The 15,753-nt window shown below is 40.9% G+C and overlaps 1 protein-coding gene across 3 annotated transcripts in view; it reads right to left on the bottom strand.

Moving 5' to 3' along the window:
* card9 (caspase recruitment domain family, member 9) overlaps positions 1–12,063 on the bottom strand; it is a 31,477-nt gene extending 19,414 nt beyond the window's left edge. For all 3 annotated transcript variants that reach the window (XM_084054690.1, XM_084054688.1, XM_084054689.1), the window contains exons 1-8: positions 11,706–12,063; positions 8,113–8,182; positions 6,684–6,821; positions 5,213–5,331; positions 3,974–4,180; positions 2,270–2,437; positions 1,602–1,769; positions 661–786 (exon numbers count right to left, since the gene is read on the bottom strand). In XM_084054690.1, the coding sequence (XP_083910816.1) occupies positions 661–786; positions 1,602–1,769; positions 2,270–2,437; positions 3,974–4,180; positions 5,213–5,331; positions 6,684–6,821; positions 8,113–8,182; positions 11,706–11,837 (1,128 nt within the window). In that variant the 5' untranslated portion in view covers positions 11,838–12,063. The remainder of the gene's footprint in view (positions 1–660; positions 787–1,601; positions 1,770–2,269; positions 2,438–3,973; positions 4,181–5,212; positions 5,332–6,683; positions 6,822–8,112; positions 8,183–11,705) is intronic.
* Between the last annotated feature and the right edge of the window lie 3,690 nt (positions 12,064–15,753).

Here is a 15,753-nt window from a genome sequence, read left to right as displayed (position 1 = left end):
CCAACCACTGCAGGTGTGCTAGTTATACCTTATCAATCTGGGAACCCATCGCCAAATAAAAAAGGAAGAACAGCGCCCTCTGCTGTTTTTTACTATTTCACTTAGCTCTGGGGGGAGCAAAATGGAGCACCCGTGCGCAAGGAAACCGGGGTTTTGGTCTGCCTTCAGCCTGTCACCTCCGGTGGTGCGACTATGTTTTCATTCCCACTAACAATATTTCTACACGGAACACTAACACCACTTCTCCCAGAGATCATGGATCGTTTTGGTTATGAGCCCACTTGTTTCTATGATGAAAGAGCAAGTTAAAATGTGAATATCTTTCCGTGGTTTTGTCTGCTACGAGGACGCTATTGTTAAATGAGTTTCGGTTTGTTTCTAGTGGGGAAGGATCGGCAGACTTTTAAATCCCGGCCACTACATTTGATTGGGTAAAGCGCGGCCTGCTTCCTCATCTGAAGGCACGCCCACTTGTAGGCGTAGGTTGACGATGTCAATAAAGTTATTTGAAGCAGACGGCGCTCTGGACTGGACGCCAGATGCGCCGCCATCTTTATTGTAGCTCTCGGACACAGTTGCGATTACCTTTCTGCACCGGGGAGACTGACATAAAACGTATGGATTGTAGCTTTAATATCAACACTATCGCATCGTATCAACCTTGTCTCTCTCTTTGGACACCTCTTCCAGCTGACGGAGGGTTTGCTCATTTCGTTGGCGGTACATCTTGGCGTCTCCCTTCAGCCGGGAGTAGCGCAGCACCAACTCCTCCATCTGGTCCTGGGTCTGAAAAACAAACGCACACCCTGTCTCAGCAGCAGCACCAGCACCACCAGGGACTTCCTAAACGAACACACCCAACCTCATCTCGTCGAAAAACCTATGAACTCTTTGTATTCACGTGTTAGCGGAGAGCGGCGGTGAACACATCATTAACTCATTCACTGCCATTCACTAAATAGCCCCAAAAAAGCCCAGACTGACGCGATTTTCTTACCTTTTCAAGTAGTCACAGAATATTCATATCCAGTATGATCGATTCCCTAACGGTTGCTAATCACGGAGGGTTTCACTGTGCTTCCGTAAAAAAAAAGAAAAAAAAGTCATCGCAATTCCCGGTCGCTTGTTATACCCCGTTGAAAATAGCATGTTTCGCTCAAAAATACATAGTAAAACACAGGAGCCGAGATTCCGAATATTTCCCTAATATTTGAACCAGGAAGTGAATGGAGCAGTAAATCTTTGGATCGCGCTATTTAAAAAAAAAAAAATTAAGAGAAAGACGTCATTGGCGGTGTGGGCTTACAAAAAACAGCCGTCAAAAGTTAACGGAGCTGATTGGCGGTCAATCTGTATGTAGCAGCGACACTACTACATTTACGAGTATTTATAAGTTATTATATAGTCATTCAATTAATACAAAAAATCCAATAGTTTATATGGTCTTGTCTTAAAATATATTTTCAGTTGTTTTTTTTACGGACGCCTGGAAGGAAGTAATGCGTTAACAGCGCCAGAGGGTGGTGGTAATGCACCTATGAAAGCTTGTTTGCCGACCACCATTAAACAACAACCATAAAGATGAAGAAGGTGTTCTTCACCCTGTTCCTCTCCTCCTCTGCTTGGTGAAGCTCCCTCCTCAGTTTGAAGACGGTAGAGAGGAGGTCCAACTGCCTCTCCTCTTTCTTCTCCTCTTCCTTCTTCACCTCCTCCCCTTTCTTCTCCTCCTCCTTCGCACCGTTGTGTTGGGAGGGGCTGAGCTTCCTGCTCTGAAAACGCACGCACGCACGCACGCACGCACGCACGCACGCACGCACGCGCACACACACACACACACACACACACACACACACACACACACACACACAATGTGGAAACTGGTTCTACAGCATTGGTTCCCAAACTTTTTAGCTCAAGACCCGGGACCCAAACTAGTGAAAATAGCAAATCTACAAGCTCACAACGCGTCACTTCACGCCGCATTGTCAGCTTGCAGATCTGCTATTTTCACAACTTCTTAACACTTTTTTATTATTTTTTTATGGATTTTTTTTTTTTTTTTTTTATACCTTTGAAACATTTTGGAATAGTTTTTAATTGATGAAAAGTTGTGATTTTTTCTGTTTAAACTTGTCTTAATCTTTTGAAATAATATATACATTTTATATAGATGTAAGAAACGAAAAAGAGGAACACTGTTTGTGAAACAGTACAGCAGAGATTTCACTTGAACTGTCTGTCTGTCTGTCTGTCTGTCTGTCTGTCTTACCTCCATCTCTTTGACTCTCTCTGACAGCAGGGCATTGTGCCTCTGGAGGCTCAGCAGCGCCTCCTGGCTGGGTCTCTGCTCCATGGCCGAGCGCAGCGTCACCGTTCGATGCCGGGCCAGGCGGTTCGCGCTCTCCGCACTCAGCAGACTGTGTTTCAGTTTCTCTATCTGGACACACACACACACACACACACACACACAAACAATGGTGGTGGTGAATGGTGTGTATGGGGTGTGTGTGTGTGTGTTAACTCTTAATGGTCCGATTCCTAAACGATTGCCTTTATCGATTCTATCTACATACTATATATTTTTAAATGTTTCATTTTGGCCTTCATTATACTTTTTGATGAACACAAATTCAATCACACATACTGTACAGTATTGCATACATTGTAGTGGTTCTCAAAGTGAGGTACAGCTCTGGGTTACTTGAGGGGGTCCCAAATGGACCCCTACAGGTCTGTAACTCTGAGAGTTACAGACCTGTATGTGTCCCTTACGGCGTTGGTTCTCAAAGTGGGGTCCGGGGAACCACAGGGGTCCATGGGGGGGGTACCAGGGGGTCCCCAGCAAAATTAGTTAATATAGCGTCACAATCATTTTAACCATTTTAACCATATTTTATACGTCGACTATTCAAAAATAGCAGATATACAAGCTTATAGCGCAGGGGTGGGCAGCATTTATTTCCAGAGGGCCATACTGACTTTGATAAAATGAGTGAAGGGCCACACATTGTACAGTTGAATTGAAACTTGAAACACAGTGTGCTGAATGATGTTAAAACTGCTTGAATTTGGTAGACATGCCAGACTACTTTAGAATAAGGTCCTTGCTTTCACAACAAGAATGTTCATCAACAAAATGTTGATCTTTCATTATCTTTTTGTATCACTCTGGTGTACTCTGTACGAGGTTACAATGAAAAGATTACATATAACAATCCACGTCGATGCTGTATCTTATCTTATAATATGATATGCACCACTCCATAGGTCACTGATAAAACACATTGCATTCATTATATATGGACTCACGGCAGACTGTTTCACTGTTACATTAAAAACATAAAACATTTGAGTACATATGGATGGAGGAATGCAGATGTTCTCAAATGGCAAATATGAACTACTAACTATTAATTGGAGTTAAATTAATTTGTCTCAAAACCATTAACATATGGCATATGACTTGGCGGCCCGGATTGAGATGGTCAAAGGGCCGGGTCCGGCCCCCGGGCCTTATGTTACCCATGTGTGTTATAGCGGGTCACTTCATGGATCGTAGATCTGCTATTTTTGAAAAAATGTGAAAATGTGTGCAAATATTTGAATATATATATATATATTTTTTAAAGCAAACATTATTTTATTCAAATCTTTGCTTCTGGAGGTCCTTGGCACAAAATGTTGTTGAGACGATGGGGGGTTTGCAGCCAAATACATATCAATTTGGGGGTCCTTGATAAAAGTTTGAGAATCACTGCCTTACGGCCCCATATTTGGTTCCATTTGTACAATCTCAGAGTTATGCTGGTCCTTGAAATTAAAATGTTTGAGTACCACTAACAGTGTGATAAAACCAGTTTCGGAAACGGTTCCAGATGTGATAGAACCGATTCCGGTTCCTCAAAGTTGGATCCGGTTCCGGTTCCCAATCCCGGTTCCGGTCCCGGTCCCGGTCCATCCATATGATATGTACCTCCAGCTGTAGATCCCTGTTGGCCAGCAGAGCGCTGTTCTTGTCATCGCTGAGCGCGTTGATGTTGGTCATCAGTATGTAGTTGTGTTCCCTGAGTTGTTTCACCTCCTCGCTCAACCGGTCTCTCTCCTCGCGCACCTTCTGCACGCGCTCAGACAGCTTACGCACCTCCCTGTCTCTTAACTGCTGCTGTCGACTGCTCTCCTCCTGAAACACAGCGGAGTGCAATTACAACACAACACAGCATAAGAGCAGAGGTGGAAAAAAGTATTCACATTAATTTTTTACTTAAAGGCATTGTAGGGAGTTCAGACATAATCAAAGAAAAAAACTGTTGTCAAACACCGCCCCTCCAGCAGTTCTTTTCCCCGACCACCAGGGGGTGACGCAGGGGGGACTTTTTAAATGAGTCATGCCCAAAATAGGTTGCCTTATGCGGATACAATTCGCGGAAATGCCCGACCCTACGGTTCTCTGAATTTATATTTTTAAATAGGCTCTTTCATGATAAATTGACCACATATATGAAGCTAAACAACTAAATTCTATCCAAACGATTTTTTAAAAGTAAATTATGTGCCTCAAAAAAGAAGTTTGAGAGCGTTTTAAAACCGAAAGTAAAAAGTTGATACGGGCACGGACGCGCACGGACACGCACATGCGTGCGTTAATTTACGACCCGGACATAAACAACATGAACATAAACAGAAGGGAAAATACGGAAGGGAAAATAGAAGGGACAGAAGGGAAAATAGCAGATCTACAAGCTCACAACGCGTCGCGATGCGACGCGTTGTGAGCTTGTAGATCTGCTATTTTCAAATAGCCTAGGTATAAAATAGGGTTAAAGTGGTTAATGTATGTTTTATAATGTAATACTTTACATCTGAAAAGTAACTAGTAACTAAAGTTTTCAAATAATTGTAGTGGAGTAAAAGTACAATATTTGCCCCTGAGATGTAGTGGAGTAGAAGTAAAAGTATTGGAAATTGGAAATACTCAAGTAAAGTACAAATACCTCAAAATTGTACTTAAGTACAGTACTTGAGTAAATGCACTTAATTACTTTCCACCACTGGGTTTGTATAGGAAGCGTCTGATAAAAATGAATATCAAATATGTAAAAAAATGTACTTAAGTACATAGTACTCAAGTACATGCACTTCATTACTGTCCGCCACGGCCCCAGAATAGGAATGCCGGCGTTCAAGTGGTTAAAGACCTAGTTGCCAAGCTGACCTGGTCCTTGGCCACGGAGCATGCAGCCTGCCGCCTGCGTTTCTCCTCTTGCAGCGCCCTCTGCAGGCTAGAAACCTCTGACATCAGAAACTCTGTCAGACCTCTGTCACCTGCTGTGTCTACACACACGCACGCGCACACACACACACACACACACACACACACACACACACACACACACACACACACACACACACACACACACACACACACACACACACACACAGTTAGAACACACTGTCAGGTGGACAGTGACGGAGTAAATGTACTTGAGTACTGTACTGAGGATCTGTACTTTAATTGAGTATTTGATTTTTTTAAATACTTATTACTCTTACTTGAGTATATTTCCAAGACAAATATTTCATTTCTAGAAAGGCTGTAAACTACTGAGTACTTTTAGGTTGGCTGTTTTTTTTTTCTTCCCTAAAATGCAATTGGACACACTTCTGCTCTCACTCTATCCGTGTTTGTGGCTTCCTCCTCCGCTCGCCTCTTTGTTACCTCTTGTATGGGTGTATAGGAGTACAAGTCTTTAGTTTCTGGTTTTCTATGTCAGTCATTTCTACGTTTCTATAGGTGTTTCTGCAGGCTTTGTATAACGTAGTGGTTCTACTAGCAAGCACATCAGTGCATGCAGTGCAGGTGGGTACAGAGAGTTACTTACTGTATCTGAAACAAGAGTTACAAGGTCCTATAATTTCATTGTGAAAACATTACAGCAATTCATTGATATAACAATTAAGCCAAAGTGCATTAGTACTTTTGAATACTTAAAGGTAGGGTAAGTGATATATATATATATATATATATATATATATATATATATATATATTTATTTTTTGTAAAAAATGTTAAAGTACCACATTCTGATAGTAGGCTAATCATTGCTACAGAGCGTTTGTTCGGTCACAGGGGTCTCTCCAGCTCTTTAGTAAACAGAATATAGTACATTTTCAGGTAGGTGACAACATTTAAGAGAGACACTGGAGGAGACTCCTTTTACTGAACAAACACTCTAGTCTATAGCAATGAGTACTATCAGAATATAGAGCTATTTAACACATATTTTAACCAAAGTAAATCCCTTACCCTACCTTTAAGTAATTTAAAAGCGATGACATTTTTACTCTTAATTGAGTGAACATTTTGACTGAGCTACCTTTACTTGTAGTGGAGTAAATTCTACCAGGCGAATATGTACTCTTACTCAAGTACTGGGGTCGAGTACTTCGTCCACCTCTGCAGAACACACACATGAACGAACACACACACACACACACACACACACACACACACACACACACACACACACACACACACACACACACACACACACACACACACACACACACACACACACACACACACACACACACACACACACACACACACACACACGCACACACACACACACACACGCACACACACACACACACACACACACAAAACAAAATGGTCCAGTCCTTACCAACCAGAATGCTGAAGGTTCTGTTAGGTTCTTTCCCGGTGATGCGGCTGTACAGTTGAGGATAGTCCAGCTCCAGACTCTCCAAGAACGCTGTGTAGCCTTTGAGCCCTGACCTCTGGAGGATGTCCAACAGCACTCCTACACAAGGTCACAGGGTCAGGGCACCGCAGTATTCTTAGCATCCTGTTGAGGCAAAGGCCCCACAGGCAGTGGTGGAAAAAGTACTCAAATTCTTTACTTATGTAAAAGTACCAATATTGCAATGTAAAAATACTCTGTTACAAGTAAAAGTTCAGAATAAAACATGTACTTGAGTAAAAGTACAAAAGCATTGGCATCAAAATGTACTTGAAGTACCAAAAGTAAAAGTACTAAATATTTGAAAATAGCCGATCTACAAGCTCACAACGCGTCGCGATGCGACGCGTTGTGAGCTTGTAGATCTGCTATTTTCAAATAGCCTATGCATAAAATAGGGCTAAAGTGGTTAATGTATGTTTCATTATATCATAGTTTATATCTGAAAAGTAACTAGTAACTAAAGTTTTCAAATAATTGTAGTGGAGTAAAAGTACAATATTTGCCTCTGAAATGTAGTGGAGTAGAAGTCAAAGTATTGGAAATTGGAAATACTCGAGTAAAGTACAAATACCTCAAAATTGTACTTAAGTACAGTACTTAAGTAAATGTACTTAGTTACTTTCCACCACTGCCCACAGGCACAGACATCTCTAACATTTTAACCACTTTAACCCTGGCGTCCATCATTTTGGAAAGTTTTCAAAACGTTTCAAATATTTTCGCTTAAAAAAAACGTGTCACATTGTGATACTTTGTAGCTTATAGACCAGCTATTTTAGCTATTATAGTATAATAACAGAGGACAGAGCACCGAAGTCTGACGTAATTTACTCATCCTACCTGGGTCGCGGTTTATTTCCCCATTCAGAATTCCCATAGACTTGTTTAATATCGCGTCAAATAAGAACTGCGTTCCAAAAATAAACAAATGATCCTATGGATATGAAGCATCAACTGACTTGCATTTTTGGCCAGAAACAGACTGTATCACAAATATGAGTGACTGACTATCATAAACGATACAGAGCCACCTCCCCGACAATATCGCCGGGACAGTTCGTTTATTTTTGGACCACAATTCTTATATATATTTTTTTTATTCTTATACGATTTTAAGATGATCCGATGTTATTCTCCATAGAGAAATTACTTCCATGACCCAGGGGATGAACGAGTGACGTCAGGACTTCAGTACTCTATAGGGCTCCTGTATAGATGTATTAAAAAAGTGTGTGTTGGGTATATCCCTCAGTGTGTGTGTGTGTGTGTGTACTGTGTATAGGTTCTAATCCCTCAGTGTATGTTGGGTCTAATCCCTTAGTGTGTTGCTCATGGGTTCTGTTCTTACCAACTTTGCGTCGCCTGATAACGAGCACGGGGTCGTTAAATATCTGTTCCTCATCCTCAGGACTGATTACCTGCCAACAACATATACATTGATTAAATACAACATAATACTCATGATTTAGGATTGTTATTTAAGACTAGCCCACCTGTAACTGAAATACATTATTCTGTAAATTTAGAGAATCATGTACTGCAAATATTGGAACATCCAATGCAAAAACCTGAGTTTGTATTCTTTTTTTGTGTGTAAATACTCCCCCCATTTCTGTCCAGCCACATACAGAAAGGTCCATTTGGTTCCTAACCATCCATCATTTATCTGGGACCCCTGGGGGTCCCTGGACCCCACTTTGAGAACCACTGCTTTAAGTGGCAGGAAAATACTGTGCTGGGACTTAAGATGAGGTTTTTGTGGGTCAAAATGGTACAATGGTGGTGGCTTTCTGCTGGGGGGCGAGATAAAATGTGTATTTTTTAGCCTTTCTTTTTTAATCAACACCATCAGAAGTATAAGGACTTATGACAGACAAGCACCTTTATGAGTACCGGATTCTTCTTCCCTTTCTTATGGAAATAATAAAAACGATTGAGCTTGCACTAAAAACAAGTTTCACCCACTGTTTTACACCTGTAAACCTGTGTGATGTGACAATAACGTTGATTCTGATTTTTTTTTAACACAAATCTTCTCCTCTGGGGGGTCCCTGCCTGGCACAAACCATTTTCAGATGGGGGTCCGCGGCAAAATATATATACCTATATATCAATTTGGGGGGCCGAAAAAGTTTGAGAACTACTGCTCTAGAAGATAGCAATGCAAAAACAATGCACCTGACCACACCTCATTTAAAGACCAACATGCCTATGGGCAGAAGTACAGTTCCTACGGTAGAGTACTCGCACAATGTGGGCACGGTGTGAATGACAACTGTGTCGGTCAAAAACTAGGAAGAACACTGCATTTCTTCATTTTCATTGGCATAAAACAGTTCACATCAACATACTGTACGCTTGTTTAGGTAAACTCATCTGCTGCTGTACACCTAAATACTGGTTTTACAACTCCTGACCGACGTCTATTGTATAAAATTGTGTTTCAGATAAACTTTTGCTGTTCTTTTTTCCCTCTACACCTATAACTTTTGCCAAAAATAACTTTTGGCTAAAGTCCTCCTCAGAATAGGGATGCTAAGGGTTCAAGTGGTTAATGTAAAAAAAAAAAAATCATATCACACAAATATTTGGCGGACCCCCTGTAGTAGCTCTGAGGACCCCCTAGGGGTCCCGGACCCCCTGTTGAAGACCCCTGATCTAATTCATCCATGTTCCCTGTCTGCTAAGCAGGGTTTTGAGCTTGCAGATCTGCTACTTTTGATACTTTTGAATCCTGAAAAGTGACACTTTTGGACATATGATGAGGTTTCCGCCCCCCCCTACAGAGACGATATAATGGTGCGTTCATACAGGCCAAATACAAAGATACAAAAATACACAGCCACTTTGTCGCTGTGTCACTTTGTATCTGTGTTGCTCAACAGGGTCGTTGACGTATAGTAACGTCGTAATGTCGTTTATTTAAAAACACTGGTTAAGTGGTTACCATGGTGGTTGCCAACAACAACCTTTTGTTGAGCTCTGACTCCAACTAAATGGAACAGGAAGTACTCGCTGCCATATTAATAACAAAGTGATTAGGTACAAGCTTTGACGGTAAAGGAAGTTTGTTCAGTGGTTACAATTAACCCACCTGTTCTAATTATCGAGGACAAAGGTGTTAAATGTTTGACTGCATATAGGCCTAAAATGTGTTCTGAATTCCCTTTTTAAACTATATTCTGGGTTAGTCATATTTTCCCATATTCGATTTATATTTGTTTCTTATTTCTACACACAGGCATGCCTGATTTCTTTTAAAGTTATGAATAGTTGTTATTGGACTCCACCAAAAAAGAAAGAACACTATACTCCGTTGTGTTGTATGAATGTGAAATGGTGCATAATTTGAGGTCAACTAATGTTATAAGCATTAACATAATGGAAACTGAATTCATTGGGTGTCCACTGGTCCAGCATTATGTGTATTGGGTATCCTGAATATTAAACTGCCCTCTGCCCCTTAGATAATCTTCGAATAACTCATTCACAAAGTTAATTTGTGATAAGTTTAGTCAGTGATATTTTTGGGTTAAAAAAAAAGTATTTTGTTAAAAGGTTAAAGCGCTATATTCTAATAGTAATCATTGCTATAGAGTGTTTGTTCAGTAACAGGAGTCTCCCCGTCTCTCCAGCTCTTTAATAAACAGAAAATACATTTTCCGGTAGGTGTCAAAATCTCAGCCAATCAGGAGAAAGTACCCATTTTTAAGCTTCATTTTATAGTGTTCCAGTTCCAATTTTGCCTGCTCATTTCTTAGTCATCACTTCCAATTTCACTTGTTTAATCTATATCTGATTGAGTTCTCTATCCTGAATGGATAACATTGGAAATGAAACTGAAACGAAAATGCATTTTCTGTTTTATAAAGAGCTGGAGAGACAAGGAGACTCCTTTTACTGAACAAACACTCTATAGCAATGAGTACTATCAGAATATAGAGCTATTTAACACTTATTTTAACCAAAGAAAATCACTTACCCTACCTTTAATAATAACTTAGACGTTTTGAATATATTTAATGTAAATGAGCACCATAACATCGAAGGTTATTAGTCATGCGTCCCATTCTTCTTCAACATGCATTGTTCTTTGTTTGTGCTCAGTGTTATTGTGCGGGAGGTATACGCGTACGTAGTTGTGGTGAGATGCATGGTAAAGGGAAATAAATGTATATAGGTGCAACAGTTTTTCTTGGGTATTTGTATTTGCTTGTTATATCACATGTTGTGTAGTTTCCTTCTATGCTTTTTATATGTCTTGGAATTTTGTGTTTTTCCAAAGCACTGAAAAGCAATAAAAAAAAGTTTAATTGAAAAATATAGTCACTGTGTGAACATACTGTAGGTACATTAAGCTTCTGATTTTGAGCATTACAACAGACAAGGATGAGAGGAGAGGAGTACCTGACATTGACATTGGATATAAAGTGATGTACCTGACACTGGCGTAGAGAAGGAGCGATGAGGAGGGATAAGAGAGGAGTACCCGACATTGGCATAGATAAGGAGTGATAAGGCGTACCTGCCACTAGCATACTGTAGATAAGGAGTGATGAGAGAATAGGAGAGGATGGGAGTACCTGACGTTGGCAGAGATAAGGCCGTGATGAGAGGAGAATGGGAGAGGAGAGGACTAACTGCCATTGGCAGAGATAAGGATGAGGAGTGATTAGAGGAGAATAGGAGAGAGGAGTACCCTACTTTGGCGCAGATAAGGAGAAAGGAGTGAATAGTAGAGGAGGAGAGGAGTACCTTGAACTTGGCAGAGACAAGCAGTGATGAGAGGGGAATGGCAGAGAATGGAAGAGTATCTGACATTGGCGTATAGATAAGGAGCCGTTAGAGAATAGGAGAGAAGAGTACCTCACATTGGTGTACAGTAGATAAGGACCAATGAGAGAAGAGGAGAGGAGGGGAATAAGGAGCGATGAGTAGTACCTGACATTGGCGTAGATAAGGAGTGATGCGTGAAGGTTCGATGGTCTTAATGAGCAGCATTCTGAAGTCTTCCAACTGGAGCCAACAGGCCTCCTCCTCCAACACACACACAGCCTGCACGTCTCCTGCCATCACACACACACACACACACACACACACACACACTACACAAACAGAACCGCAGACACCAACAGAACCAGACACACACACACACACACACACACACACACACACACACACACACACACACACACACCGAACCGCTCGCGCACACTACACAGAAAACAAAACCACACACAAACCGAACCACAGTGTCTTCCTCTACTAGTTGGAGTGTTAATATCTAGCCATCCTTCTACTTTCGGTGCCGTGTGGTATTTGAGATACTGGGAGATGAGAGCAGCGATTTTGATGGGGAACAGAGTAACTTCCTCTTTCATATGAGCCACTTCCTGTTCGGTGGCACACATTTCACAACCACAGAGGAGCACACACGCACGTACACAGACACAGACTTTCATTATTAGAATATATTCTATTTCAAATCTTTTCTTCTATGACATTTCTATTCTACACACACACACACACACACACACACACACACACACACACACACACACACAGAGTTGCCTTCATCTTTATAGAAGAGATGGACAGATGTGTCTGCAGTAGTGATGCACTGGTCAGGTTGACATCACAACCTCTCACATTCATTGACATGTCATCTGCAGTAGTGATGCAGATGACTTTGAGTTATGATACGATGAGCACCTTTTGGATATCTATTATAGAGTTATTATCAATAACGTGTACTATTGCCTTTCCCAGGCAATTGGTTAATGTGTTTATTTTTTGGGGCGGTGTAGCCGCCCCCTATAAGTGAGTTTTGGGCACCGACCAAAAAATGTGTGTACCCCCTAACCCTTCCATTGTTAATGCAAATCGATACTTTTTTCATATCAGCCAATCACATTACAGCTAGTGTCATCACCACTAACTGTAATGTGATTGGCTTACTTTGCAAATTCAGGACTGTGATTGGCTAGCGAAACACATGACACATGTGCAGCCCTATGAATAGCAGTATGGACTTTAAAAAAAGTCGTTTATCCTTTTTTTAAAGTGAGTCATGTTGTGATGACCACACACCGCCCACTTCACACTGGGTGTGATTTTTATATTTCAGGTACATTTTCATGTTCTCCAAAGGCATCAAAAAGTACTTTACTGACTTATTAGCCCAGGAAAAACAAATTTGTGTACAGTCCACCAATCTGAAGCTGTGATTGTGGTAAAAAAAATAAGCAAAGATGCACAGCCACTTGTACAGCCAAATCATATTCATTTTTGGAGACGGCTCTGCTTTCGCAAACAATGTGGCCAGCTGTGGAGCTGGCATGGGCTCTCAGGTTGCTTGCTAGTGCCTTCATGATTCCACTCCCAATTGAAAATACAGAATGGCATCGTATTTATTGATGTTGGAGTGAGCCACTTAAATATCGATCCAATAACACCACACCCAGCTAAATAATTAGAGCTGGCCTAAGAAAGGCCTGGGAGTCACTCAATGAGCATTAGAAGGGCGTACAACACTAGAACATGTTTGTCAAACCCCACCCGCCTGTATAATGTGCCCGATGTAAGTAACTATAGTCCTAAAAAAGAGATCAACTCGGAGCAGTATAGAAGCAAAGCAGAAGGGAGTAATAACTGGCATGGTACTGTCAGTAGAGACCGATAGCAAAATGTACTGTGCCAAATGTAAAAGTACTCATTATGCAGAATGGCCCATTTCACAATAATATTTATTTAATAATCGAAAAAAATGACATTTATTTTATTAATCATTTAACTTTACAATTAATGTATAACAGAAAATGCCATCTGAACCCAAACAGACATCTTGAGATTGCTTAATAGATTTGATTAAGGGCAGGTACACATTGTAGGATATTTGGTCCGATTATGCTGTCGGGGACCTTTTTTGGGGCCCGCCGACAAAACCCCCCGATCTGACGCAGATCGGGCTGTGATCGGCGAGGTTTTGGTCGCTGTGTGTGAAAGGCTCTGCGAGAGGATGCGGCCACGATAATTACGCTCGGCGATGGCTTCCCGACCGTTTTCAAATATCTAGCAGGTTAGATATTCGGCTCTGTCGCAGACAGGACATCAGACATTATCATACAGTATGAAAGGGGACTGAGACCACCCTGCGGGGAGATAAACGCTACAGCCAATGAGAGTACATTACAGCCACAGTGGCTATGGAGGGTCACTGGCTGACCTCAACAAACAGATCCCCCGCATAGTTACCGTCCAGTCCTGTATTAAGATAACATTATTATAAAACAGCATGAGAGTGAGCGAGCGTGCTCGAAGGGGGATGTTAATAAACATCTCAAGTAAACAGAGGAATTGCACACACAGGGAGAGAGAGCGAGAGAGAGCTTGTAGCCTCGCACACGAAGCCTGTCTGAAATGTTGCCAGATTTTGCGAGAGAAATAAGCAACCAGATCTATGAAAACAATTCCAACAAAAGCGACTATAGGCCACATGAGCACTTTAAACCTATACAAATACATTGCATATTTGAAAATAGCCGATCTATTTTCAAAGAAGAAAATCTTGGGAAAAAAATGAAAATTGTGGAATATTTTCCAAATCCACACAGATCTTGTATGGGGGTCTGTGGCACAACATATTTTCAGAAGGGGGGGGGGGGGGGGGGGGGGTCCGCGGGCAAATATTAATTTGGAGGTCCTTGCCATGAACATGTTTGAGAACTGGTTCAAACAATATTAGGAAACAAGGCCAAATAAGCAACTACACTTTCAAGCAACTTTACAGAAAAAACAAGCCCAAAGTCGCTTATAATAGGCGGACATGGCAACACTGCTTCCGTGCACTTGACGAGAGAGAAAGAGATAGATATGCATATATCACAGGAGACGTTTGTTAAAATGAATTGGAATAAAAACAAATGTATGTATTGGGCCTGACTCTGGACAGCATCCTAGTGAACTATCCTACAGTGTGTAATCCCTGGTCGGTGATCAATCTATAGGGTGAAAACCACAACGATATATGACAGCCGATTTCAAGAAATAAACTCCTGCAATGTGTAATGCTTCACGATCAGATGACTCCCAGACCACTTTAAAAGTCCTACAGTGTGTACCTGCCTTAAAGGACAACTTTGGTTTTTTACAACCAAGGTTTATATTTTAGCTTGTAATTAAAGTAAATAAATGATGAGTGTATTTTTTTTTTCATTTACTGCTTTCTAAAGTTTTAGCATTTTTTGCGATATTTTTTACAGTGGGCAGGGGCATTCTGTCCGGTGGCTAAATATGCCTTTTTTACACAATAAAAAAGGTCCGGCTGTCTGAGATGGCCAGATGTGAGTTATTGGGGGCTAGAAGAGCTACTGTAAATAATAATAAAGAAAACGCCGGGTTAATGTGTTAAAAAAATACATATTTAGCCACCGGACAGAATGCCCCCGCCCACTGTGAAAACACTGTAAAAAAAGATTGTGAAAATTGCTAAAACTATAGAAAGCAGTAAATTTAAATTTTTTAACACTCATCTTTTATTTACTTTAATTACAATCTAAAACATAAACATTGGTTGTAAAAATACAAAGTTGTCCTTTAAGGATCCCCATTAGCTGGTGACAGAGCAACCAGCTAGTTTTCCTGGGGTCCACATAAAAAACACATACAAACAAATGAATACAGTTGCAAATTCAAAATGATGTCAGTACTCAACGCACAATACATATTGAAACTAACACATTGAAAGCTGAAATTACATGTGAGAAAAGAAACCCCCCCAAAAAAACGTGTTAAATCAAATGTGAGATTCTGTGAGAAGTAAATTTAGTGTAAATGCAGCAGAGGTTTCGAGGCAGGTTATTCCAAAGAGACAATGGTCTATAAATAAAAGATCTCCTTAAAGCATTTGTTCTTGGACCAGGTCATTCAAGCTGCCCATTAGTGGAACCTCTAGTCGTGTTATGATCATGCACAGTATTACTATAAACAA

Source organism: Gymnoscopelus microlampas (genome assembly GCF_963454915.1).
Source record: "Gymnoscopelus microlampas genome assembly, chromosome: 4".
Lineage (NCBI taxonomy): Eukaryota > Metazoa > Chordata > Actinopteri > Myctophiformes > Myctophidae > Gymnoscopelus > Gymnoscopelus microlampas.
The sequence above is the reverse complement of the archived record's forward strand: the minus strand, read 5'-3'. Positions and strand labels throughout refer to the sequence as shown.